Below are 24,914 nucleotides of genomic sequence, written 5' to 3' on the forward strand. Positions count from 1 at the left end.
CAGTGTTGCCCGCGATGCTGTACTGGAAAGCAGCTAGGTTAAGAGCGGCTAGCTTATTCTAGCTAACTTTAAGTCAAAATCTAGCTTGTGCTAGACAGTTCTCAACACTTGGCAACACTGCTTACATCTCTAGAAACAAACAAACTAGAGTAAGGTAAATACTTGCTCTATAGTCGCTATTTAATTAGATAATACAATACGCAAACGAGACATAAGACACACAGTCTTGCGGGCAACAACAGCACATATCGCGGTGCTCTCTCGTCTCGAGATTTAATGGCGAGTACGGGTATGGCGGCAGAATCAGTGGAGGCGTAGAAATATACGGAAAGCAAAGCAGAATCGGAATCGAATAATATAAGTAAGCGGTTTGAATTCGGCTAGCTGTGAAAAGGGAAACTTCTGTCAGTTACGAATCGAATGCTTAGTATGGGATCAACAACAAAAACGAATTTAAATAAAATTAAATTTAACAAAAAAAAAGTAAACATTCAACAAATTCGGTCCAAATTTTTTTTATGTATTTGTAGACCCAACTATTCATTCCCTGTCTCCTTCCCCTTTTGGCATAAGAGGGCGGCAACAACACGCGGCGCCAACAACAACAGTCGCAAGCTTCTTATCATCATTAGCAGTAGCAGCAGCATTCGAGCTTCTAAAGCGAACTGGACAAGAGGCACAACTTGATAAACAACCCTCCACACCCAGACAACGCCGATGCTGTCCTCTAACATCAAATCGACGACGCTTGAACAATGGATAAACACATTAATATCAGCAATGGATACTATGACATGGAAACTGTCGTAGCGGCCGCCTCGCCGCATCCAAAGCTCTATGCGCACGACCACAGAGTAAGCAGTAAGCTGAGGCAACAGCAGCAGCAACATCATCATCATCACCATCACTACCACCACCATCAAATTCGAGATTCTATCAATGCGGTTGCCGGCAACTCCAGTCCCAAGCTGGCGGCCACCTTTCAGGGAATGTGCGTCAACAAGATGCGCAGCGGCGGTGGCACACACTCTTGGCCAAGTGCGCATCCAGAAGAGCTGGCCATGCAGGCGAACCTCACGCGCCACAAACAAACGACAACTTCCATAAATATGCACAAGCAACAACAATATGCAAATAGCAATAGCAACAATAACAGTGCTAGCGGTGCTAATAGCAATGGCAGCAGCATTGGCAAGCTGCAAAAACCCCAACCCCCGGTGCAATCGATGCCGCTGCCGCAGTCAAACCCAGAGCAGCAAATAACAACAACAAATGCGATTACTTCAAGCGCCAGGATGAAGCCTCGAAACAAAAGCGAAGGTAAGCAGGCAACCATTTTTATTTCCATTGCTTTCTATTACCATTGTACTTATACATACATATTTATGTGTGTGCGTATGTGTGTTGAAAATCTATTTTTAGTGCAAATGTTCATACACATATATGTATGTATGTGTGTATGCAATAAGAGAGATAGAAAGAGAGAGGGAGAGGGAGCGTGTGCTGCCAGATCTCGCAGATTTGTGTTTTTTGTTTAGCATATTAAATAAATCACACCGGTCAATTTACGTTTTGCATTTGCGCTTTCTTGCAGAGGCCATCAATGATCTGCTACAACGCATACCGGACATTGGACAAATCTTCGATGTGCATAGTCGCATTGGCAATGGCACATTTAGCACCGTCCTGCTGGCCACGCTCAAACGGGAGGCTCAACTGCCGGACAGCATGCGCCGCAAGTTTGCGATCAAACATCATATACCCACCAGTCATCCGGATCGAATTATGAAGGAGCTGCAGTGCATGACAGACATGGGGTAAGTACAAACAACCCCAAGATTCAAAACTCCACCAGACGCTGCTGAAATATTAGTGGAGCTTGTGTGTGTGTGCGAGCTGCATTACGTTATGAGCGTCACGAAATCGGCAACGTAGGCTGTCACTTACATCAACAAACACACACATAAATAGAAGACGTGTCTATGTAAGAGTACATATGTACGTCATAGCAAATTAATTTCAGTTTGGCATTGCCGTTGGCCCCAACGTTTATTGCACTTTCACACACCATTCACGTGCTCATTGTTACCTTCCCTCGCTCGCTCTCTCTCTCCCCTCTCACTCACTCTCGGTCTCGAGCTCACTCTCTGCTTGCTGCTTGCTCGTGTAACATTTATTTACAAATCATGTTTACATTGTATGCAAATACAAGTGTGTTTATCCCTAAGAATGTGAGTCTCTCTCTCTTGTGGGTTGTAGGTCTTTGCCATTTGGCATATTGAGGGGTAAGCTGTTGCATCGATATTCTGCATAATACTTATTATACTTATACTTATGCTACGTTATTCATAGCTGTGATTTTTTTGAATGACGTACATTGTCGTAGTTGGATACTATATTACAGACACAAGTAGTATCTGCTTTGGACTACCTTGAGCAAGGTTAACGTCATTGTGACCGCTCCTCTCTCACACTCAATTGTTAGTCAGCCGGCTTTGAATTGTGTTTGGCGATTACGTTGTGCGTTGTGCATTATTTATTTCAAAACATATGTAAGCAAACTGTCTTGCGTAGGCGCTACGGAGCAAGAGAGAATGAGTGTGTGCGAAAGAGAGAGAGAGAGAGAGAGAGAGAGAGAAAGACAGCGACTTGTGCGTAGGCTGTGCACAACAAACACCCACTTTGCCCGATGGGTGGCCAAACATATGACATTAGTTAGGCAGCCGGCCGGTCTCGGTCTCTCACCCTGTGGTTCTTGATTTCTTGTCTTCGTGCTATTTGAACATTGCGCCTTTGTCAGAGCCCTATCTCCCATTCGCACACTGCATGTCTCTCGTCGCCAACGTCGCTCTCCCTATCTCCACATTCAATTTGCGCAAATTCCGTTTTGCCCAATTGCGTCACACAGCTGATGATAATTATGACTGCGACTGCGAAGGCGGCTTCGATGGCTGTGTGTGTGTGTGTGAATGAGTGTGTATGTGTGAGATTTTGTCGGCACTCGCTGCTCTCGTTGACCGGTGGGCTGGGGGTGTCGGGCGCTGGTTTCGTGCGCACTGCTCTGCGAATTATTATTGCCGGTGACGTAGGCAGGCGGCGTCGTTGACGTGGGCGACTTGAACCTTTCACTTCTGGCATCTTGAGGGTGGAGGTGAGTGAGCGCCTTAAGAGCTTCAACTCTAACATATATCCGACCATTTGTTCATTTTGTTTAATATTTACTTTGCTGGACTTATCCTAATTAAATGCTCTCTAATATTTATTGCAGTGGCACGGACAATGTCGTCGGAATACACTGCTGCCTGCGCTGCGAGGCATCGGCCGCCTTTGTGATGCCCTACATGCCACATGATCGCTTCCACGACTTTTACACCAAGATGGATGTGCCCGAGATCAGGCTGTATATGCGTAATTTGCTTATGGCACTGCGCCATGTGCACAAGTTCAACATTATCCATCGGGATGTCAAGCCCAGCAACTTCCTCTACAATCGCCGCCAGGGCAAGTTTCTGCTTGTAGACTTTGGTCTGGCGCAGCATGTGAGCGTGTCCCAGCAGCATCATCAGGAGATGCGACGCAACGACCCCAGCTACAACCTGAATTTGGGCAATAGCAAGCGTCCACGCGAGCGCGAACAAAACTCTCCAATGCAGCAGGCAACAGCTCCAACAGCAGCGTCAATAACAGTGGCTGGCGCAGATGCAACGCTGGGCTTCGCCGTTAAGCGGATGAGATTACATGAGGAGGGAGCGCCAATGCCAGCAAGCAAGATGCCACTGAAGCCGATCAATGAAATAGCGCAGTGCGCCAAGGGCGATATGCTCACGCCAGAGGACTCGAAGCCCAGTTTGCAAGAGGCCGGCGAAGGTCTACAGCAGGCAGCAGCGCAGGACGTGGCAGCAGCCGGGCCAGCGGAACCGGCTCCAGTGACAGGCAGCAAATACAATACGAATCGCAGTGCTGGCGGCACCTCCAAGTGCTACTGTTTCGCCAATCCATCTGTCTGCATCAATTGTCTTATGAAGAAGGAGGTGCATGCCTCGCGAGCGGGCACGCCTGGTTATCGACCGCCTGAGGTACTGCTTAAGTATGCCGATCAGACCACAGCCGTGGATATCTGGGCAGCGGGTGTCATATTTTTGTCCATACTGTCCTCAGTGTATCCGTTCTTCAAGGCGCCCAATGATTTTCTGGCGCTAGCCGAAATCGTCACCATCTTTGGAGATCGCGCTATAAGGAAAACTGCGCTAGCCCTGGAGCGCATGCTAACACTTAGTCAACGCTCGAAGCCGCTAAATCTACGCAAGCTGTGCCTGCGCTTTCGCAATCGACTGATCTTTAGCGATGCGCAGATGGTGCGGAAGCATGAGGGCCCAGACGGCCGCATCGACGTATGCAAGAACTGTGATCAATACTACTTCAACTGCCTGTGCGAGGAGAGCGTCTACGAGACGGAGCCACTAGATCCTTATGAGTGTTTTCCGGCCAGTGCATACGATCTGCTCGCTCGCTTGCTTGAGATCAATCCGCACAAGCGCATTACCGCCGACGAGGCACTCAGTCATCCATTCTTCACCGAATCGCCGGATATGCCACAGTCCACGGCAACAATCAAAGTGTACGCCGAACCCACCAAACAAATGATGACGACAATGACGCCGACGACGCGCAGGCGCGCCACAAAACCAACAGATGATGCAGCGGTTCCCACAGCAAGCGCCGAGCATCCTCAATATTATCAGGCTCAGAATGAACTGTGAAGCTAGTCGAAGGTTGCCGCAATCCTCAATTATTCTAAATCTATAAGTTAACACCAGTGTCGAGCTTTGTATATAGTATATGTATATTCATATCTGCCACGCCCACCACACACACACACACTCTCACATACATACAGACATACACGCAAACATGTACATAGATACGCCACACACCCATTTCATTGCAACACTGCCCAGTTAGACAGCAAACAACAACCCAACCCAGAGAACCCCTGTCCCCCATGCATATCTTATAAGAAAAAAAAGTGAACAAGAGAGAGGATTGGGATAAACTGAACTCGCCGCCCTCCGGCCGCAACTACTATTTACTTAAATCATTTCAGATGCAAAATTACTAAGTCAAACCAATTATATTTCTAAGCCCCTCAAAATCATGTAGAACGTTTGTTAATATACTCGATATACTCTAAATAATTTTCAATTTAAATTCAATGTCACTATATGTAAAACAGATATACATAAGTGCATTGTAAATTATATTGTACACTCTATTATTAAATTTCAATTTTTTTTTTTTTTTGTATCTTATAGTAAGATTATTAGTTCATTTTATCAGTTAAGTCGATTGTAAAATGCATAATCATACATAGGCATCCATCTGGTTGATCTGTTCTATTATATAAAACACGCATATATACATGTCATCTAGTTGGAATATACTCTTAAGTATGTATATATCGATCAACATAGCATTAATGATAATTATTAATTACACACGATACACATACAACAGAAAAGTAATATATTTATACAATGCAATTTGAAAACAACGAAAGATACAATCTCAATTTGGTTAGAACGAGTCATCCGGGGGAAATTTATTCAACGATTTGAACTATGCTCATGTCAATAACATCATACAACTTAGTTAAGTTAATAGTAAGCATACTGTAATCTGTAATCTTTATGTATCCATTTTTTGTTTACGCTTCCGATTCGCTTTTACTGATGTTGTCGGCTTTTGGTCATCCTGCTCCATGGCGTTCGAGTCGTTCTCAGCCACTTCTGTCACCTTGATGCGTTTTCCACCAATGACTTCCTCCTTGGTTGGCTGTGTTTCCATAACGCGCTTCTTGGGCTTCTGAAAGCTGCCCCGGCCAGCAGCACGCTCAGACTCTTCAATGCTGTACGGTTCTGTTTCGAGCGCCTTAAGACGACGCTTGTGTACTTTAGTTCGAAAATGCGCCTGCATGGCAGTGTCGTCGATAAAGTACTTGGCACAGTGTACACAGTAGAATTGCGCAAAGCCTGGCTTCTCTAGATCCACATTCTGATTGATTAATTCGCCGCTACGTGTGCGCAAATCATCGTCGATTTGATCCAGATCCCGTCTACGATTGCGTACACGCCATCTACGCTGCAGATGTGTGTCGCCATAGTGCATCTTCTTACGCTTCTGTACCATACCCATATTGAAGCTGTTTTAGTATTCACTTGTTTTTCAAAAAAAAAAGTCAATGTTTTGTTTGCAGTCTTTGGTAGCACGTGTTTTTGTTTTGATTTCGTGCCACAAGTTGGCTTTATCGAATCCCTTAAAACGCTGCGTTAAAATATAAATAACAATTTCTGGTTAATACGTTGAAAGACATTAAGCATTGAATTACAAAAACTTACTGCTTAATAATCTGTTTTTATAAATGTACTGCGCACAAAATCACAATAACAATGCAGAATAACAACAGCAGGCTTAGTTAACACTTACAACACACTCTCATCCATCCATTTAAATTTTATTGTGGACGATACTTGCTCAATCGATTTTATTTGAGTCGAGCATTGGATCTCTCGCTTTAACAGTGTTCGAACTCACACGAACATATAAATAAAATGTAAATAACATAAATGTTAATGTGTATAACACCGTGTTGTCAAACGTGCGAAGAAGTTGTCTGCGGGCGGACGTGCACATTTTGTTATGTCAATATCAACACGACAAATATAAGTAAATAATGCAGAATTGCTAAATAAACAAATGGCTTAGTTGCAGTGCGATAATGCAACAAAGTGTCCTAATACAATAATAACGAAATCAATTGAAGTACAGCTACATAATCGCGATTGAATAACAAGCTAGTGTCCGAATACCTGTTTCTCAACGAACTACAGTTGTTTTTTTCTTCTTGTTTTTATCATATTGTTAAGTGAAAATATCTGAATTAAAACTGCATTTGCGAAAAGGGCAAGTCAACGTTCTGTGACAGCGCTGGCTGATTGTACAATTGTGCCGTTATGTGGTGCAAACAGCTGTTTTGATTGCGTATCGTGCCTCTCGTTCTGCCACCCTTTCCTTTGGTTGTGCAGCATGCGAAACTTAAATGATAAAATGACTGGGACACTGGTTTTTACTACTGACTGCTATAGCTCAAGCGTAGCGTAGTTATTATTTATTTGATAATTGACTGAGTGGTATCTGCTTGTGTTAGTGCGTGCGTGTCTGTGTGTGTGTGTGTGTGTGTGTGTATCGTCTAAACAATCAGCGCAGATGTGTATTTTCGTTTATTTATTACTGATTTCTGTTGCAGCTTTCCACATTCCTACGAGTTTTTATACCGGTGTTTGCATTCACAGCAACAACAACCGTAAGTATATACACCCACTATTTACATACTTATGCATGCCATATTTATACGTACAATATAATCAAGTGTAATTGTTGTCGTTGCTTTTGTTGTCGCACAACTTATCAATATGAATAAAAGAACGTGCAGTACGCTTTTATCAGTGTGGCCCCGGCACGGCCCAGGCCCAGCCCAGCCCGGCTCCGTTTAATAAGCTTTCGATTTGCCATTTAACAGTTATAACTGCAAGCACAAACATGCGTACAAGTGTGCGTGTGCATTTTAGTTCATGTGCGTATCGGTACTAAAGCTTTCTGATCAAGTTCGAATTTAGAACACACCAATTCGCAAATGCACTCTCAGCCTTTCACTGTGACGTAACAGACTTCGCTGCTATGCCCAAAATTTCATGGCCACTTGGCCACTTGGGGGTTGCAATTACTCTCGCTCTCTCTTAGATAACAACAATAACAACAACAACAACAGGTGTTAATATGCCAACTGTTGACGAACTTGCATTTGTAATTGTAGGACTAAAATTTAAAATGTATGCAAATAGTATTAAAGCTGCATTTTATTAGTTATTGCTGCTGCTGCTGCTGCTGCTTGTTTGCATAATGTTTGCCAATTGTTGTTGTTGCAACTTTGCATTCAACTCTTGGCTTTATTACAGCAACGCCATGGTCCATACAAAAAGACGTTAATATGTCTGTTAACTGAAAACGAAAGTCAGACCAAAAGAGGAGTTGCAAAAAAATAAAAACTCGTTATTGTTAAACAAATTGCAAAATCAAAGCACCAGTTTTTGAACTAAACTTTAAAGTTTAAACTTTAGTTCGAATAACTGAATATGCGTTGCCCAAGTGCCCAAAATGAAATTTGCATCGAAACCTGGCTGACATTTGATACAATTTGTCAAACACCAAATCTGGCAACTACAGAACTTCTCTAGTAGAAACACTACGTTGTCATTTCAATTGTGAAAAAATAAATTAAAGCTTATGCTATCGTTCCAATGGCAGACAATAATGTGAGAATTACACGCTCCAACAGCAAACGAAGGACTAATGAGCAGTCTGGACCAGCAAAGCGCAAACGTTCAAACCAACAGACTGCTGAGGGTCCTGAGTCGGCTACGACTGTTGCGCCGCAGCTCGGAAGCTCAATGTCGTTCCATTTGATTGAGCATGAGACTATAGAGAAGTGCATGGACATCATGCTAAGCGTAAAGTCTGTATATATGGAAACTTTGCCGAAGATGCCACCGAAATTCATTAGCAAGATGATGTTCGATGGCGTGCACAAGACTCTGGCGCTGCTGGTGAATGGAAGCACCATTGGCGCCATTTGCTTCCGTCTGTTTCCCGATGAGGGATTCACCGAGATCACCTTTTGCGCTGTGACAATGGCGAGGCAGAACGAGGGCTTTGGCCGCTATCTGATGAATATGCTCAAGGACTTTGTGGGCGAGAAGGGCATTATGCATCTGCTCACCCATGCCGATTGCAATGCTGTTGGCTATTTCAGGAAGCAGGGCTTCTCGGAGAACATAGGACTGCCGCTTGCCGTTTATCGGCCCCTTATCAAGGAATATGACAATGCCAAGCTTATGCACATTCACTTGGAGCCCGGCATAAGATACACGCAACCCAAGCTGCACCTAAACACTCATAATCATCTCAACAAAGTGGACTCGTTTGAGATGAGCCTGCTAACCAATCTACTGGGCACTCTGCTGAAATACATTAAGCAGCAAAAGGACGCTTGGCCATTTCTGCGTCCTGTGAGCACCGCCATAGCGCCCGGCTACTACGAATACATTCAGTATCCCATGGATCTGCAGACCATGGAGCAGCGCCTGAAGCGTGGCTACTACATCTCGAGTGATCTCTTCATAGCCGACATGAAGCGCATCTTCAGCAACTGTCATCTATACAATGATCCTAACCAGTACACTCGCTGCGCTGACAACTTGGAGTGTTACTTCAATAAGCAGATGCGTGGACTGGGCTTGATGAAGAAGGTGGAGGAGGAACAGGAAGAGGAGCTGGAGGGGGAGGGGGAGGAAGAAGCATAATAACTACAGCTATTGATAGTACGAGCTTTGCTGCATTTGGTCTCAACACTACACATTAACAATCAATACAGTGAACACAGTTATTAACGTATTTTCAGAATTGATATGAATATGTATTGATGTTACAATTAACTAACTGCAATATGAATTATGCATGGAGTGTTACTAGAGTCTTTCTTTTCGGCCGCTGCAGCACTTGGGCAACACTTCGCCGTTATCTTTCAAAAGCCAAAAATGCCAGAACGTAAAGCACTCTTTACTTTTATTGCGGTTTCTTTGTTATGAACACAAAACACACACACACATGTCTCTCTCTCTCTCTGTGTGTGTGTGTGTGTGTATTTTGTATTATTTTTGGTATAATTTTATAGCCAGCTTTCGCGGTTTCTAATCTCATGTGCTCAACTGACTGAGCGAGCGAACAAGCGAGAGAGAGAGAGAACGTTGAACGGAAACTTGTTTGCTTGGCAGTTAATAAGCTAACGCTCTGTCTATTGAATTATAGTACGGATGTCGTTCAGATCTCGTGTCTATAGCAGCGATTGCATTAGAGCTAACAACAACAGCGACTACAACAAAAAAAATAGAGAGTTGTTTAACTGGAATTTGTAGCAGCAAAATTCCCGCAGTAGTCAGTCACTTGCAATAAATGGATTTTCTGAATATTTAAATGCAATTCACATGCATTTGTATCTGTGTGTGGTTTACCCCAAGCCAGGCAGCAGCAGCAGCTAACCAAACTGATTAAGACAAAGTTGTTATCAATATTTTGTTTTGCTTGCTGTTTTGATAGTAGACAAAAGACAAAAGGAAACCACAGCAACCACACACAACAATGTTTAATAACCTTGCACGACATTAACATTAAAAAAAAAGAAACAAAAATAGTTGCAGATACAGTTTCAACGCTTTGTCAGTCTTAAGTTGGCGAGCTACGCGTACAATACAATATTTAAAAGTAGATATAACTTGAACTACTACTAAAGCTACTACTAATTTGTGTGCTACTACTTTTTGTTTGGTGTGGGGTAACATTATCGATTGCTGCCGCAGCTGTAGCTGGAGCATTCCGCACGCAGGAATTTCATTTCGTTCACTTTCGCATTGCGTAGGAATTTCAAAGCAATTATTATTGGGCTGGGCTGGGCTCGGCTGGGCGAGGAGCTTGGTGAGGGCCACAACTGAGTCTGTGTCTGAGACGCTTTTGTCTGCTTACTGTGCCGTAGGTGAAAGGTTGTTGTTGTTGTTATTTGCTTTCTAGTTTGGCAATCGGGGCTTTCAATCGTTTTATTACAATTTTAACATAATCGTTACTTTTGACTTTCTCCACAGGTAATTAGATCGTTGCCAGGGTTCGCAGCCAAGTCAATAGAGCAGCAGCAATGGACGCACACGCGCATCACAACACACCCAGCGTGGGTAAGTAGTTGCCACTTGCCACATGTTGCATGTGCCACTCTGAGCTGAGCTGAGTTGAGTTGTATGTTTTTGTTCTTTGCTTCTCGCAGAGCTTATAGATCATTCCTTGCATGGACACGATCACGCTGGCATGCATCATGAGCACGATCACATGGCGCTGAATCCAACAACGTTGAGTCCGCCGCTGGCAACGCCACACGCGGATCACAGCATGCATGCGGGTCATCATCATGGCGGCACTGGAACAGGCATGGAGCACATGATGTCCATGGCGGTATGCAGAGTCGAGTCGAGTCGAGTCGAGTCTCATTCATCCCATCATCTCAATTTTTTTTATTGTAGTTCCACTTTGGCTACAACGAGACCATACTCTTCTCCTGGTGGCACATCGAGACAGTGGCTGGCTTGGTGGGCTCCATGGTGGCCATCTTCTTGCTGGCGCTGCTCTACGAGGGCTTGAAGTACTATCGCGAGTATCTCTTCTGGAAGACCTACAATCTGCTGGAGTATCGACCAGTGACGGGGCCGCAGCGCAATCCGGAGGCGCCACGCCTGCCCACGCCCGCCGCAGCTGCGCCCTCGCCCGTACAGTGAGTATTCCATGCCTTGACCACTTGCCCGTTGGCTTTTGGCTTTTGAGTTTCAGTTTCAGTTTGTTTTGCAAGCCTGTGTCCTTTGTCTTTTGTTCATATATATATATATATATATATGCATACTATATATACCATAAAATCTAATGCCTACTTTTCTTTGTTTTTTCTCTATTTTTATCACTATTTGCGTTGCTGTTTACCGTTGTTATGTTGCTATCGTCTTCAATATAAACTATAAACAATAATATTTATATTTATGTATAAACAAAATCAAAATACGCCGCTTTATCATCTGTAACATAAATCAAACTGCGCTCATTTTGTAAATTGTAAAAACAATGTAAACAACCAAACGAAACACACACCAACAACTATGTTAATTATAATTTAAATACTTGTTAATGCAACCGAATTGCTTGCCAATCAATTGATAACGATAACATGAATTTTTGATATTGATTTCCCTTCCCAATTCAAACACACAACACCACACACATAAACAAACTCACACACACACACACACACACACACACACACACACTGTAAACGTACACGCAACCGTTACCCGTTAACCTACGCCCCGCATCCCGCAGATATGTGGGTGAGGTGGTTCACAAGCAACCGTAAGTATACCAATTGCCTCCAAACTATCCGTAAACAAAATATGCACGGTCTATTTAGAGTAACTGTAACTTTAAATTAACAACAAACTGTATCCACACAATTTATGGCCCCATTTAGCAGCACCAGTGGCAATTTATTTTTTTGATATACGATCCCAAGCAATTAGTCGCCTGCCCACCACCAGTTGGCATCCGAGAATTTCCTAATTTCCTGGTGTCTAAGCTACACAAATTTGTACCTCAAGTAGATATACTAAACTGTATTTATGTATGTATTAGTTTAATTGCAATCACTAACTATAATATTTAGTACAATTACTATGCTAACCAAATGCACTTTAAGTATTCTGCTGCTAGTCCGAAGCGAAAACAAGTTCAGTGGGTTTAATACGAAATGTACTTAAATCTTCAGCTCTAGACTTAACCATTAGCTGTAACTATATCCGATTTAAAGTTTCAAAGAGTAATTTTGTTGTAAAGTGTTCCCGATAAGAAATTCAACGCATTTGTTTGTTATGCAAAGAGTTCAATGTTCTCACTAATTGTTTTGTTTTGAGTTATATAATTTTTTCTTTTGTTTGTGCCGCCTTTGATGAATTATACTAATGCCATCTTTTCCCACAGGCCATCGATGCTATCGATTAGCCATCTGTATCAGACGCTGTTGCACGTGCTGCAGGTGACATTATCCTTTCTGCTGATGTTGATCTTCATGACCTACAATGTGTGGCTCTGCTTGATGGTGGTGCTGGGCGCTGGCGTTGGCTACTTTCTGTTCTGCTGGAAGAAATCCGTGATTATGGATGTGACCGAGCATTGTCACTAGCGGCGCGTGAGCAGAGCCGAGTCCTTGCAATCCAGCCAGCGTTGTCTCACACAAGATATGCCATGACAGGAGCCAGCAGGGACAGCGCTCTAAGTACGCGTTATCAATGCCCAAATTCTCGAAATGTCTACAGTACAGCAACAACAGCAACAACAATAACACCAACAACTTTAACTACAACAACTACAAAGGAAATGAATTACAACAAAGGCAGACAAGACACACATACATACATATATACCTAGTTATAGTTATAAACAATGCATATTACAAGTTTTCCCACAACACTATTTTTTTTAGGTATTAACATAATTTTTTAACAAAACAGAACTGTGAAATTTTTCAAAAAAGAAACAAAAAATGTATATAAGCAAAGCAAAATCAAAGCGAAAAATATGCCGCAGCTTAGGCCACAATATTCACGTTAAGAACAAAGTAAATAGTTATTAACAAAAGACACTTCCCATATGCATTATGTTTATGAAAACTGCGAACAAAAACAAACACATTGTATAAATTGTAAAGAAAAGAAAAGTTTAACAAGCTGTTATTAGTACTCTGTGTAATTTAACTAAAAAGCAAACAATAATAATATTCATATTGTTAGTAGTAATATAATAATTGTACTGATTGCTCAAGTTACATATTTTTCTTCTTGCTTTGTTATAAATCGGTTTTGTTTGGTTACAACTTCTCAGCAAATTATACATATTTTCTATATACATATATCATTATTATTATTTTTTTTTTTTATACGTATATATATATACAACTATGTAAATTTTTGCAAAATATTTGTAGATAACAACATCGAACATTGTTTTGTTGAGTTTTTTGAATTTATATGCTGATGCAATGATATGTACTATATGATGTTGTAGATATTATATTATATATACAAAAAATGCAAATACATACAGTAAATGGCCTCGATTTAAAAGATTTATATATTATACATGCTACCTATACAACAAATACATAAATATACATATTGCTATAAACATTTGTGAGTTTTATTCGGCATTTTTGAAATGTCAAAGGAATCTGGTTTGTATTTTATTTCTCAGAGTCTGCAATAGTCTGGAGTACTTGTTTTTTAGTCATAACTTGGCCAATAATCACCCGGTGGTGCAACCGATTACTGTTTTATGCTTGTAATGATGCTGGAAACAAAGTTGCATCACTACATTTTGGATTCTGCAACTTTCGATTTTTGCCGATTTTTAACAAAATTCGTGATCATGAATTTTTTCAAAAAATCGAATCTCTTGGATTTTCCAAATTTTAATGCAGATCGATAGAGTCTCGTCCTGCGAGTGTGCCAAACCAAAAATTTTTAAAAAGTGGCCTGATCTTGCCGAGATATGGCTATTTTTCTCTAGGGGGTTGCGAGTGTTTGGTCTGGTTGTTGTCTCCGCTAACATTTCATATCAAAAGTGTTGCATACTACCAGGAGCTGCCAAGCGCTGGCGATCCACTAGTGAAAAATGGCCATATCTCGGCAGGATTTGGTCGCATTTCCAAAATTTTTGGTTTGGCACACTCGCAGGACGAGACTCTATCGATCTGCTTTAAAATTTAGAAAATCCAAGAGATTCGATTTTTTTTAAAAATTCATGATGGTTACATCACGAATTTTGTTAAAAATCGGCAAAAATCGAAAGTTGCAGAATCCAAAATGTAGTGATGCAACTTTGTTTCCAGCATCAATACGAGCATGCAACAGTAAACAGATGCACCATCGGATGATTATTGGCCAAGTTATGAACAAAACCGCAAACTTGCGGTTTTTGTTTCAATTTCAAGCTTTGCGAAGCCATAACTCAGCGAAAATAAATGGTATATAAAAATGATTAAGCGAAGTTGTGAACAAAATAGTAAACAAACAAGACAAAGTTCTGCGAAATATCGGTTTGTTTTTAGCTGCGTTATTGCTTATCAAAGTCATAAGCTGCTTAGAAATGAAGACGGCAGAGTTTTCGTTTGTCTTTTTGTTTATTATCTTTTATTCATAGCTTTGCTTACAGATATGATTATTATATTATATTATTTGTTTTATATAAAAGAACAGCTGCAGACTCCACTCTCTAGTTGATGCACTGCTTCGCTAAGCATATAAAGTTAGTATAAAGTTGCAAAAGAAATCCATAATTGGACAATAGCTCCTGTTGCTCCAATTCCAGCAGCACCATCTGTCCTGGCGCTGACTCTGCTGCAGCTGCTGATCACAGTAGCTCCACGCATTGTTTGTGGACTCAAGACTTTTGTGTGTGTGTTTAAGGCTTCGCATGTCCAGGTAGCTGCAATGGTAGGTACATTGATTAGGCTAATTCCAAAAAACAATATCATTACTTACCCGAAGCGATTGCAAACGTTCCAGACTGGCCTTTCTGTCTGCACCTGCAGCAACTGCTGACCTGAGTCCTCGTCATCTGGATTAGCTATTAATGAAAATAAAGAAAGAGTTCTGCTTCGAACGGGCGGAGGCAAGTGAAACACAAAAGTTGAAATTTTTGCAATTTTTATTATATGTTTTTTTTATGCGTTTGTTGTTTTTTATTAGAAAATTATTGCGAGTCTCAATTTGTATTATTTTCATAATTGTAATTTATCAATCGTAAATGGGCTCTATGCTAGGTATACGTAATAATTAAAAACTTTTCCTTTACATGACTACATTCAGTATTTATTAGTTCTCTCGTTTCTCGATTTATTCAATTAAATTAATGTATGCGCTATGCAAGAGAAATTCATATATACGCATGCGTATACATACATATATATATATATATATATATGTGGGTATATATACGTATATTTGCAAAATAAATAACGAAAGGTCGCTTGCGTCCTGGCCGCAGCTTAAGCGATATCTTTCACAATAACAACATGCGGAAGATCTTTATAAAGTACTAAAACATTATGGTAGGTAGTATCTTTTAAAGTTAAGCTTTGTTTTCGTTTAGTTTCTGTTATGGCAAACAAATCAACAGTTAACCAAATGATATTGTCAAACTCTTGTGAAAGATACAGCGTTGTAAATAGAATCAAATGTTTAACAATTAGAAGAGTAGCTGTATGTGTATGTGTATGTGTGTGGGTTTGTAATAGAACGATATTTTGATTAATAGAGTGAGAGTTAAAAGGAGTTATAGAGATAGATATAAATGATATAGAGAGAGAGAGAGAGAGAGAGAAATAGAAATTCACCTCGTATCTCATGCTGTTTACAATTAACATGAGTGTGTTTTCATTTTGGTATTGTTGATACACGATGAGCCCGATAAGAAAACAGTCGTTACTCGTTGTTTGAAACACTTTTTAGAAAAGTAACTCGCTGTTGTTGCTGCTGCTGCTGCCGCTGCTGCTGCTGATTAAGGATTGGGGTCGTCGTCTGTTTGTGAAGAAACATAACTGGTTGGTGTCTGTGGGCAAAGCAGTTACCTGGCGAATCCCTTTCAGTGCATTAAGGGCATTCATCAATATAACAACAACTTTGGCATCCACCCGCTCCATGCTCCACATATGCTTCAACAGCTGTCCAGTTGTCCAAGGCAGTTGCTGCTAGTTTCCAGTTGACCTGCAATGTGGGGAGAGTAAGGCGTGAGTATGAGGAGTAAACAGATAGTTGGCTAATTTAAGATCAAGTCCAACATGATCCCTACATAACGTAGTATGAAATTGAAAGAAAGTTAAGTTCATGTGTGTGTATACTTGGAAATTCGCCAAAGTCAAACACGAGTAATGCGAATTTTTCTTTTTTTCTTTTATACTAAGTATACACAACTTGGGGTCGGGGTATTATTATTATGAAAATATATATAAGATGTAGTACTAGTGTGTAAGCAGCTATTATGGCTTCTGGTTAACCCAACAGTGGCTTTGGACATGAGGGGTTAATACGTTGTTGGGATTTTTGTATGTAGTGTATGTTTACTTAGCGATTAATTTCTTAACTACGCCTAAATAAAAGAATTTCATGTTCATTTTCTTGTCTGTGTGTGTGTTGTGTGTGATATGCAAGTGAGTGTGTGTGTGTGTATAGTTTAGGTGTAACTTATTTAAATTGTATTTTTCATATACTAAATTTACCTGTATATTGAGGGAGTTGGGTAGATCGTTTTACAAACACATTACACATGGTAATTACATAACTGAACTGGAGGTAGACGTAGGATAAGATGTGGGTAGACAAATACGCATTTTGTGAGAGAGAGACCCCCATTGCTCGCGCTGCTCTATTGTTAAGTTGTTAAGATTTTTAAGTTTGATTTTGTTGTTCGTTTATTACAATAACAATTACCTGCGCTTGTTTTCGAGTTTCGGTATCGTTTTCACTTTTTCGAAATTTCTTGCAAAAATTGTTAACGAACTTTTCATATTGCGCAAGTCGCAAGTCCAATATAGTATACCATATATTCCGATAGTTGCAACTGTGTTCTTTGCTTAAATATTTTCGCTTTTACTATAATATATTTCTTTTATAGTATGAATGCATATGTAAGCTATGTACATTGGTAGGTACAACAGCAATAAATGTAGTATAACAAATTCGGTTCAACCGAAGCTCGTATGCCCTTTCCAAAGACTTGCACGCCACAATTTAAAATATATATGTATATATATCAAAAATAAAGATTAGCTTTGGATAGAGCATAAATAATATTTAAATAGCATGTACCTGTCGCTGTATTTCGTTATCTGCGTTTAGTTGTGCTTGTGTTATGAATCGATTGTGAGAGAGTGATAGAGATAGAGATCCTCTTTTGGATTATAAATGGGGGGGGTCAGGTCACACTTCCTATGATGTTAGTTAAGCTACAGAGTTGGGATTCATTGTTGAACAGTTGAGCGTCAGAGAGAAAGAGTTAAAGATAGAGCGAGACAGACTGTGAGTGAGCGAGAGAGAAAGCGCAAAAATTACATACCTCAGTTGGGTAACTCAAGCTTTATGGCAAGATCCCCCCGAAAAACCAAACACAAATTACTTTCACTCTAAGCCATTCCCATGCATTTTCCAATATACTTGTGTATTTCTTTAAGTTAATTGTGTTACCTGGTAAAAACTCAAGTTTTGCCAAACAATCGACGCGAGGACTTGATTGTGTAAGATGAATGTGTGTGGCTGTGTGTGTGTGTGTGTGTGTATGGGAGTGGAACCATTACCGTATTCAATAGAGAACTCAACTAACCTGATTCCGTGGGTCTATATGGGTCTGTCGGTCAGTCGATTACACAAGAAAATAGCAAAAGCTTAAGAATTACCGTAGAGCAGATTCGGTTCACTGCTGAACTGAAGTTAAGATAGTTTCTGCCCAATCCCAGACTCAAATCAAATAGCTAGATCATGATTATGATGAATAAAGCTAATAATGAATTACATAGTTTTACATAGATGAAGGAAGGGTATAAACAAACTCACACACACTCACACGCACGCACATGGGCATTTATATTTGCTACAATCAGGGAGATCAATGTAAGGGATACCTTCTTTAGCTAAAATCTCTCGTGTGTCTATGTGTGAGTGTATGTGTGTGTGTGTGTGCGAACCTAAACAAGCGAATCTAAGTATATTTAAATGCCTGTGGAGCACAGCAACATATTCAATTTAAACTCAGAAATGTTGCTATGCCCCTACAAACAATGTTTGATTATTCTTTGTTGTTTTTGTTTATATCATTTTGGCACTACGAGTAGAGCAGTGAGTAGTTTGTGTGTACTGGGTATTAAATAATAATTAACTCACCTCTAGTTGCCATACATATTGCTATGTTATGTATTTTGTCTTGGAAAGATCAGATGGACTGTCTGGTCTGTATTTTTTTTTTTGTACATATTATTGGAATAGTGTTATTATTATTTGGAGTACCTCGATGCTGCTGGGCGTAGGGCGTAAGAAATCCCACTCAGGTTGCCTTAGTTTCGTTGTTGTTGTTGTTGTTGTGGTTTCGTGTTCAATTAATTGTAAACAATTGTTTATGGCTTGCTTTTGTTTGCTGTTTTTTGTTGTGTTGATTTGGTTCTGGTTGCTGCTCTTGTTGCATTGTTGTTGTTACTTTGGTTGCCTAGATCTAGTAGCGACTACGACTACGACTGCGACAATGACGGTCTCGACTATCATGACGATAATGGCTGCTACGGTGACTGCGACTGTTGCCGCTGCTGCTGTGGCTACCGCTGCGCGAATATGAATGCCCATGATGTGACTTGTGATGATCTGTGAAGGGCAAGAAGTGTGTAAAGTGTTTGCAGCACAGCCAACTAGAAATTACACTCACGATGGCGTCGCTCTGATGACTGCCGACTGGGTCCATAATCTCGACTGCGCTCTCTATAATCGCCGCCGCGCAGGTCGCCTCTGCTCGCACACAACAACAAAAGAAAGTTAAGTTAATGAGTTTGCAATCAGATATAAAGTAATCTAATACTATTTACCGTCTATTGTCGTAGGTTGTATGAAAGCGTGGCACGTTGCGATCATCGCGACGCTTGCGCTCATCCTCCTCGCGCTCTTTTTGGCGACGCTCGTTGATCTCAGTAACGGCATTGCGCAGCTTGGAGTAGCCCAGATGCTGCTTGCCCATTAGATGATCTTCAATTCGTTGTTGTGCATCGCCCACAATCAGAAAGGCGCCACAGATTTCGCACACCTTCATTTGCTTCTCGGGGAGCGTCTCATGTGACCAATTGGCAGCAGCTTTGGCGTCTGCCTTTGCGTCAATTTTCGCATCCGTTTTGGTATCATCGGTGGCACTGTCACTACCAGGTGCTGTCACTGTTGCTGCTGTTGCTTCCTCAGCGGGCGTTTCAATCGCCTCGGCACTGTCATTGGCGCCCACTTCACTGCTGTTAGCCAGTGGACTGGATGCCTTTGGTGCTGGCGCTGGTGCAGGTGCCTCGTCGCCGCTATGTGGCTCGTTGGCATTCGTTGAAGGCGTGGGTGTGATCGCTGGTGGTGTTATGTTTGTCTTATTTTGTAGGTGCTGCTGCTGCTGCTGCCGCATCGTCTCCTTTTCCTCTTTGAGCTCTTCACAGAGTGTCATGAGATCCTGTGCCTGGTCGACATCGCCGCGTATGCCAGCCTCTTCGGCCTCGGCCATTAGTTTGTTGATTCTCGCATTAAGATTATTTAGCTGCTCCTGGTGCCTGCTCACTTGTGGCACGTTTTGCGGTTGGTCGCGCTGCATTAGCTGCAGGCGTTGCTTGCCCTTTTGTATCTTCCGATCCACGTCGTGCAACATGACATTACAAAAACGAAGGAACTCATCTTCGGTGTGCCGTTTCCGCTGTGACGGGCGTGCCTCCTCGTACAGATGCTTGGCCTCTTCGTCGTGGATACGCGTGCAAGGACCAAGATCGGCGCGCGTATTTATAAAAAGATCGTGCGGGCAGAATTTCACATTGTAGAATTGACAGAACTATATACCAAAGATACAAAATTGTACTGTGAGTAAAGGCTCGGAATAGATTAAGCATCAAACACGTGACATTTAAGTCAAAATACCTGCACATTTGCAAACATGTCAAAAAAAAATTGCAGCCGGTAAAGCAGTGTGGGGCTAACGTAGCAACGGCTTTGCAACTATTTGTAGCATAAAACAATATACATAGATTACGTTATAAGCGACGTACCTCTGGATCTTCCCAATTGACTGCTTGTCCTGCCTCCGAAGGATGCAAATTACGATTGCGCCCCATTAGCTCATCGAGCATTTGCCTGGCAGCGTCCACCATTTTGCTCGTAATGTGTATGTTGTGTGTTTCAAGCGCGTGTGTAAATATAGCTCTTTTTCGAGTGAATTGACAATTGAAATTGCTATGCAATTATTATGACGCCTATGTTTTTAATAAGTGCACCACTACAAAATGTAGTCCATAAAGGTAGCTTAAAAAAAACTTCTTAGAATGAAATCACGGAATCAATAATTCCACAGTCGCAATCAGCTTTGCACGCTGTAGAGATGGGCAATAACAGTCGATAGCAAGAAAGTTCTTATATCGGCATGGGCAAGTGCAAGCCTTCAGATTGATCAAGCTCTTAATTGGCTAGAAAGATGTATTTTATTTTATATATATTTAGCAATAATTAAACAGTCCAAAATTCATGCCAGGCATGTTTTTTGTTCCATATTTAAAGCGATAACATTTCTGCCGCTCGATTTCGATAGAATCACCACGACAGCAGCAAGAAACAACTCTGCAAAAAAGGCGCGTAAATTGGCAAAACGCTTGGCGATCAATCAACAAAACAACATCATTTGCAAACTGCTCTTAAATTGTTGTACACGAATTTAACGAAATGGATGTTGCTGAAGCACAAATTGGTCAACTACGCGTTAAGGACGAGGTGGGCATACGCACGCAGAAGCTCTTCCAAGACTTTCTTGAAGAATTTAAGGAGGATGGCGAAATTAAGTATACACGACCTGCTGCCAATCTGGAGTCGCCCGATCGCTGCACGCTGGAAGTGAGCTTCGAAGATGTCGAGAAATACGATCAGAATCTGGCAACAGCTATCATTGAGGAATATTACCATGTGTATCCATTTCTCTGCCAATCTGTTTCCAACTACGTGAAGGATCGCATAGGTCTAAAGACAAACAAAGACTGCTATGTGGCCTTCACGGAAGTGCCCACGCGGCACAAGGTGCGCGATTTGACTACCTCAAAGATTGGCACACTCATACGCATCTCTGGCCAAGTGGTGCGCACCCATCCCGTACACCCAGAGCTTGTCTCGGGCACGTTCATGTGCTTGGACTGCCAGACAGAGATTCGCAACGTAGAGCAGCAGTTCAAGTTTACCAATCCAACAATTTGCCGCAATCCTGTCTGCTCCAACCGCCGACGCTTTATGCTGGACGTGGAGAAGTCTCTCTTCCTCGACTTTCAGAAAATCCGCATACAGGAGACTCAAGCAGAGCTGCCGCGCGGGTGCATTCCGCGAGCCGTAGAGATAATATTACGTTCCGAATTGGTGGAAACAGTGCAGGCGGGTGATCGCTATGACTTCACTGGCACACTAATCGTTGTGCCCGACGTCAGCGTGCTGGCCACACCCGGTACCAAGGCCGATATGGGCTCACGTCACAAGCCAGGCGAAGGCGCTGAGGGCGTAACTGGCCTCAAGGCCCTGGGCGTGCGTGAACTTAACTATCGCATGGCATTCCTGGCCTGCAGTGTGCAGGCAACTACAGCGCGGTTTGGTGGCACTGATCTTCCCATGTCCGAGGTGACTGCAGAGGATATGAAGAAACAGATGACCGATGCTGAGTGGCACAAAATCTATGAAATGTCCAAGGATCGCAATCTTTACCAGAATCTTATCACCAGTCTCTTTCCCTCAATTTATGGCAACGACGAAGTAAAGCGTGGCATACTGCTTCAACTGTTTGGTGGCGTGGCGAAGACTACGATGGAGAAGACTTCACTGCGTGGCGATGTCAATGTATGTATTGTGGGCGATCCCAGTACAGCAAAGTCGCAGTTCCTCAAGCAGGTCTCGGACTTCTCGCCGCGTGCCATTTACACCTCTGGCAAGGCTTCCTCAGCCGCTGGTCTTACAGCTGCCGTGGTACGCGACGAGGAGAGTTTTGATTTTGTCATTGAGGCGGGCGCTCTCATGCTGGCGGACAATGGCATCTGTTGCATTGATGAGTTTGACAAGATGGATTTGCGCGATCAGGTAGCCATACACGAGGCCATGGAGCAGCAGACCATATCGATAGCACGTGCTGGCGTGCGGGCCACACTTAACGCACGCACCTCCATCTTGGCGGCTGCAAATCCCATCAACGGTCGCTACGATCGCTCCAAGAGCCTGCAGCAGAACATACAGCTGTCGGCGCCCATTATGTCACGCTTTGATTTGTTCTTCATCCTAGTGGACGAATGCAATGAGGTTGTGGACTACGCCATTGCACGCAAGATTGTTGATCTGCACTCAAACATCGAGGAGTCTGTGGAGCGTGCGTATACGCGGGAGGAGGTGCTACGCTATGTGACCTTTGCGCGCCAATTCAAGCCTGTTATTAGCCCAGAGGCGGCCAAAATGCTGGTGGAGAACTATGGACATCTGCGGCAGCGTGATACTGGCTCCGCTGGTCGCAGCACGTGGCGCATCACTGTGCGTCAGTTAGAGTCCATGATACGTCTGAGCGAGGGCATGGCCAAGCTAGAGTGCTCAAATCGTGTACTAGAGCGCCATGTCAAGGAGGCATTCCGTCTGCTGAATAAGTCCATTATACGCGTGGAGCAGCCCGATATTCATCTGGATGATGATGAGATGGACGCTGATGATGGCATTGAGCATGACATTGACATGGAAAACAATGGCGCTGCCGCCAACGTGGATGCTGATGCTGGTCTGGACACATCTGCTGGTGGCCTGCAAAAGAAGAAGTTCACCTTGTCGTTTGAGGATTATAAGAATCTATCCACCATGCTGGTGCTGCACATGCGCGGCGAAGAGGCACGCTGTGAGGTAGAGGGCAGCGATACGGGCATGAAGCGCAGCGATGTGGTTACCTGGTATCTGGAGCAGGTTGCTGAACAAATTGAGTCCGAGGATGAGCTCATATCACGCAAGAACCTCATCGAAAAGCTTATTGATCGCTTGATCTATCACGATCAGGTAATCATACCGCTCAAGACCTCCAATCTCAAGGCGTATGTAAAGACTTCCACAGCTGAAGATGAACTTGAAAATGATCCGCTCTTGGTGGTGCATCCCAACTACATTGTAGAGTAATTTGCCACAGACACAACGATCCACATTATAATCATCATTTTATTTCCATCTCATTCGTTATAAGTTAAGTTTGTATTTCCGCTTATTATTTTTTTTATATACCTCTTCTAATCCATAAATAGCTTACTTTAATTTAAGCTAAACTTAAGGTTTTTAACAAAAATTCCAAATATGGGAATTAATGCATTTCAGCTAATTTTATACAAATTATTCAATGTTACAAATGAAATACATTTTAATAAACTACTACGCATTTGATTGCAGTTATCACTGTATTATTTAACGAACCCCATATGCCCTGTGCCCTCTAAGTAAGCATCAGAAGTAGTTAATTTTGGATTTCATTTTTAATGTTACAACAAAAAGTTGGTTAATTCTCTAGTTGGTAATAAGATGGCGCACCAAGTGGATCCAGCTGAGGCGTAGCTTATCCAATTGAAGACAGCCAGCTAAAGCATTGCCAATGTTCTTACTCGAAGGTGTAGTGCTTGACGCCATCAGCGGGATATTGCTTTGCAGCAACGGGACGATACATTTTCTTGTCCTCCAGCCAATAGTAGAGTGCCAGGCAGAAGCCCATTACGCCAAAGAAACTCAGGAAATATTCAGAATTCTTGAAACGTGGATGTTCTGGCTGTGAGTAGCGATCCTCGCTGTACAAGTCATGATCAGCTGAAATCTATAAAAATTACATGTATTAATCCATATTCATTTACTGTACTTTAACTCTTCAACTTACAGGCTCGTGCAAATTTCGTTTGTGCTCGGGAAAATCGTAAGGATAGTAGCTATCCTTGGCTTCTATGCCCAGACCACCGCCAGTCTTTGGATAGTCGCCATAGCCCAAGCCGTCATCAGCGTACGGCTTGTATTCCTCTGGCAGCATATAGTATTTCTTGGCGGCTGCTTCGCGCTCCTTTTCAGTTTTTGGAAACGGCGCTGGCTTGTAGTCCTTATTCCAACCGGCAACTGAAAAAGTTTATAAATGTTAGTGTTGTGTGCGATTTGGTCCAAAGTTACGTAAACAAAACACAACGCGGCGACTTAAATGCACTTACGATTACGAGCAATTTGCTGGGACAGAGCAGGATTGGCTGCACTCAGTTTCTGGGCCAAGCGCAGTGATTTAATCAACGCTGACATGGTATAGGCAATAGCGTTAATACCTTCCTTAATTTAGAAATTTTACACAGCACCAGCTTTTTCTATACCCAGGCAGCGATTCGCCAGACAGCTGTCTCAGCTGTTGCTAATCGATGAGCTATAATCAATCCGATAAAAGTG

The 24,914-nt window shown here is 42.3% G+C and overlaps 7 protein-coding genes across 11 annotated transcripts; 4 read left to right on the top strand and 3 right to left on the bottom strand.

Moving 5' to 3' along the window:
- Window positions 1–219: 219 nt before the first annotated feature.
- Window positions 220–5,244, top strand: LOC108605421 (probable cell division control protein 7 homolog 1). 3 transcript variants are annotated; one of them, XM_017995093.2, is made up of 4 exons: window positions 220–361; window positions 531–1,320; window positions 1,595–1,817; window positions 3,269–5,244. In XM_017995093.2, exons 2-4 carry the CDS (start codon window positions 756–758, stop codon window positions 4,758–4,760), a joined length of 2,280 nt encoding a protein of 759 aa, XP_017850582.1. In that variant the 5' UTR covers window positions 220–361; window positions 531–755; the 3' UTR covers window positions 4,761–5,244. The 3 variants fall into 3 exon arrangements, with proteins under 3 accessions (XP_017850582.1, XP_017850583.1, XP_017850585.1); XM_017995094.1 differs by lacking the exon at window positions 220–361 and having other exon boundaries at window positions 476–1,320; XM_017995096.2 differs by lacking the exons at window positions 220–361; window positions 531–1,320; window positions 1,595–1,817 and adding an exon at window positions 3,023–3,151 and having other exon boundaries at window positions 3,269–5,241.
- Window positions 5,245–5,293: 49 nt separating this feature from the next.
- On the bottom strand, window positions 5,294–6,502 carry LOC108605442 (zinc finger protein 593 homolog). The gene is made up of 2 exons (XM_017995125.2): window positions 6,396–6,502; window positions 5,294–6,321 (listed from the first exon to the last, which is right to left on the bottom strand). The coding sequence occupies exon 2, from the start codon at window positions 6,190–6,192 to the stop codon at window positions 5,686–5,688; it is 507 nt and encodes a 168-aa protein (XP_017850614.1). The 5' UTR covers window positions 6,193–6,321; window positions 6,396–6,502; the 3' UTR covers window positions 5,294–5,685.
- A 148-nt stretch (window positions 6,503–6,650) lies between these two features.
- LOC108607040 (high affinity copper uptake protein 1) lies at window positions 6,651–13,497 on the top strand. 3 transcript variants are annotated; one of them, XM_017997639.2, is made up of 7 exons: window positions 6,651–6,723; window positions 7,304–7,360; window positions 10,749–10,835; window positions 10,925–11,109; window positions 11,178–11,425; window positions 12,022–12,051; window positions 12,676–13,495. In XM_017997639.2, exons 3-7 carry the CDS (start codon window positions 10,799–10,801, stop codon window positions 12,875–12,877), a joined length of 702 nt encoding a protein of 233 aa, XP_017853128.1. In that variant the 5' UTR covers window positions 6,651–6,723; window positions 7,304–7,360; window positions 10,749–10,798; the 3' UTR covers window positions 12,878–13,495. The 3 variants fall into 3 exon arrangements, with proteins under 3 accessions (XP_017853128.1, XP_017853131.1, XP_017853130.1); XM_017997642.2 differs by lacking the exon at window positions 12,022–12,051 and having other exon boundaries at window positions 12,676–13,497; XM_017997641.2 differs by lacking the exons at window positions 6,651–6,723; window positions 7,304–7,360 and adding an exon at window positions 10,279–10,374 and having other exon boundaries at window positions 12,676–13,496.
- LOC108605348 (histone acetyltransferase KAT2A-like) lies at window positions 8,355–9,520 on the top strand. The gene is made up of 2 exons (XM_017995018.1): window positions 8,355–9,362; window positions 9,515–9,520. The coding sequence occupies exons 1-2, from the start codon at window positions 8,355–8,357 to the stop codon at window positions 9,518–9,520; spliced, it is 1,014 nt and encodes a 337-aa protein (XP_017850507.1).
- A 5,370-nt stretch (window positions 13,498–18,867) lies between the features above and the next one.
- On the bottom strand, window positions 18,868–20,792 carry LOC108607072 (luc7-like protein). Its single transcript, XM_017997691.2, has 4 exons — window positions 20,513–20,792; window positions 19,316–20,298; window positions 19,159–19,238; window positions 18,868–19,097 (listed from the first exon to the last, which is right to left on the bottom strand). The coding sequence occupies exons 1-4, from the start codon at window positions 20,612–20,614 to the stop codon at window positions 18,952–18,954; spliced, it is 1,311 nt and encodes a 436-aa protein (XP_017853180.1). The 5' UTR covers window positions 20,615–20,792; the 3' UTR covers window positions 18,868–18,951.
- Window positions 20,793–21,114: 322 nt separating this feature from the next.
- LOC108607137 (DNA replication licensing factor Mcm6) lies at window positions 21,115–23,854 on the top strand. The gene has a single exon (XM_017997774.2). The coding sequence runs from the start codon at window positions 21,180–21,182 to the stop codon at window positions 23,628–23,630; it is 2,451 nt and encodes an 816-aa protein (XP_017853263.1). The 5' UTR covers window positions 21,115–21,179; the 3' UTR covers window positions 23,631–23,854.
- Window positions 23,855–23,958: 104 nt separating this feature from the next.
- On the bottom strand, window positions 23,959–24,875 carry LOC108607138 (NADH dehydrogenase [ubiquinone] 1 beta subcomplex subunit 8, mitochondrial). Its single transcript, XM_017997775.2, has 3 exons — window positions 24,689–24,875; window positions 24,370–24,599; window positions 23,959–24,309 (listed from the first exon to the last, which is right to left on the bottom strand). Exons 1-3 carry the CDS (start codon window positions 24,771–24,773, stop codon window positions 24,100–24,102), a joined length of 525 nt encoding a protein of 174 aa, XP_017853264.1. The 5' UTR covers window positions 24,774–24,875; the 3' UTR covers window positions 23,959–24,099.
- Between the last annotated feature and the right edge of the window lie 39 nt (window positions 24,876–24,914).

Source organism: Drosophila busckii, chromosome X (genome assembly GCF_011750605.1).
Source record: "Drosophila busckii strain San Diego stock center, stock number 13000-0081.31 chromosome X, ASM1175060v1, whole genome shotgun sequence".
Classification (NCBI taxonomy): domain Eukaryota; kingdom Metazoa; phylum Arthropoda; class Insecta; order Diptera; family Drosophilidae; genus Drosophila; species Drosophila busckii.

Excerpts from the sequence above, each read along its gene's own strand:
- LOC108605421 (XM_017995093.2), top strand. The coding sequence starts at position 756 with ATGGATAAACACATTAATATCAGCAATGGATACTATGACATGGAAACT. Across the intron at positions 1,321-1,594 it reads GCCTCGAAACAAAAGCGAAG|AGGCCATCAATGATCTGCTA; the intron begins GTAAGCAGGCAA and ends GCTTTCTTGCAG. Across the intron at positions 1,818-3,268 it reads CAGTGCATGACAGACATGGG|TGGCACGGACAATGTCGTCG; the intron begins GTAAGTACAAAC and ends TATTTATTGCAG.
- LOC108605442 (XM_017995125.2), bottom strand. The coding sequence starts at position 6,192 with ATGGGTATGGTACAGAAGCGTAAGAAGATGCACTATGGCGACACACAT.
- LOC108605348 (XM_017995018.1), top strand. The coding sequence starts at position 8,355 with ATGGCAGACAATAATGTGAGAATTACACGCTCCAACAGCAAACGAAGG.
- LOC108607040 (XM_017997639.2), top strand. The coding sequence starts at position 10,799 with ATGGACGCACACGCGCATCACAACACACCCAGCGTGG. Across the intron at positions 10,836-10,924 it reads TCACAACACACCCAGCGTGG|AGCTTATAGATCATTCCTTG; the intron begins GTAAGTAGTTGC and ends TGCTTCTCGCAG. Across the intron at positions 11,426-12,021 it reads GCTGCGCCCTCGCCCGTACA|ATATGTGGGTGAGGTGGTTC; the intron begins GTGAGTATTCCA and ends CGCATCCCGCAG.
- LOC108607072 (XM_017997691.2), bottom strand. The coding sequence starts at position 20,614 with ATGGTGGACGCTGCCAGGCAAATGCTCGATGAGCTAATGGGGCGCAAT. Across the intron at positions 20,299-20,512 it reads TCAATTGGGAAGATCCAGAG|TTCTGTCAATTCTACAATGT; the intron begins GTACGTCGCTTA and ends TTTGGTATATAG. Across the intron at positions 19,098-19,158 it reads GTCATCAGAGCGACGCCATC|ATCATCACAAGTCACATCAT; the intron begins GTGAGTGTAATT and ends TGCCCTTCACAG.
- LOC108607137 (XM_017997774.2), top strand. The coding sequence starts at position 21,180 with ATGGATGTTGCTGAAGCACAAATTGGTCAACTACGCGTTAAGGACGAG.
- LOC108607138 (XM_017997775.2), bottom strand. The coding sequence starts at position 24,773 with ATGTCAGCGTTGATTAAATCACTGCGCTTGGCCCAGAAACTGAGTGCA. Across the intron at positions 24,600-24,688 it reads CCAGCAAATTGCTCGTAATC|TTGCCGGTTGGAATAAGGAC; the intron begins GTAAGTGCATTT and ends AAACTTTTTCAG. Across the intron at positions 24,310-24,369 it reads AACGAAATTTGCACGAGCCT|ATTTCAGCTGATCATGACTT; the intron begins GTAAGTTGAAGA and ends TAATTTTTATAG.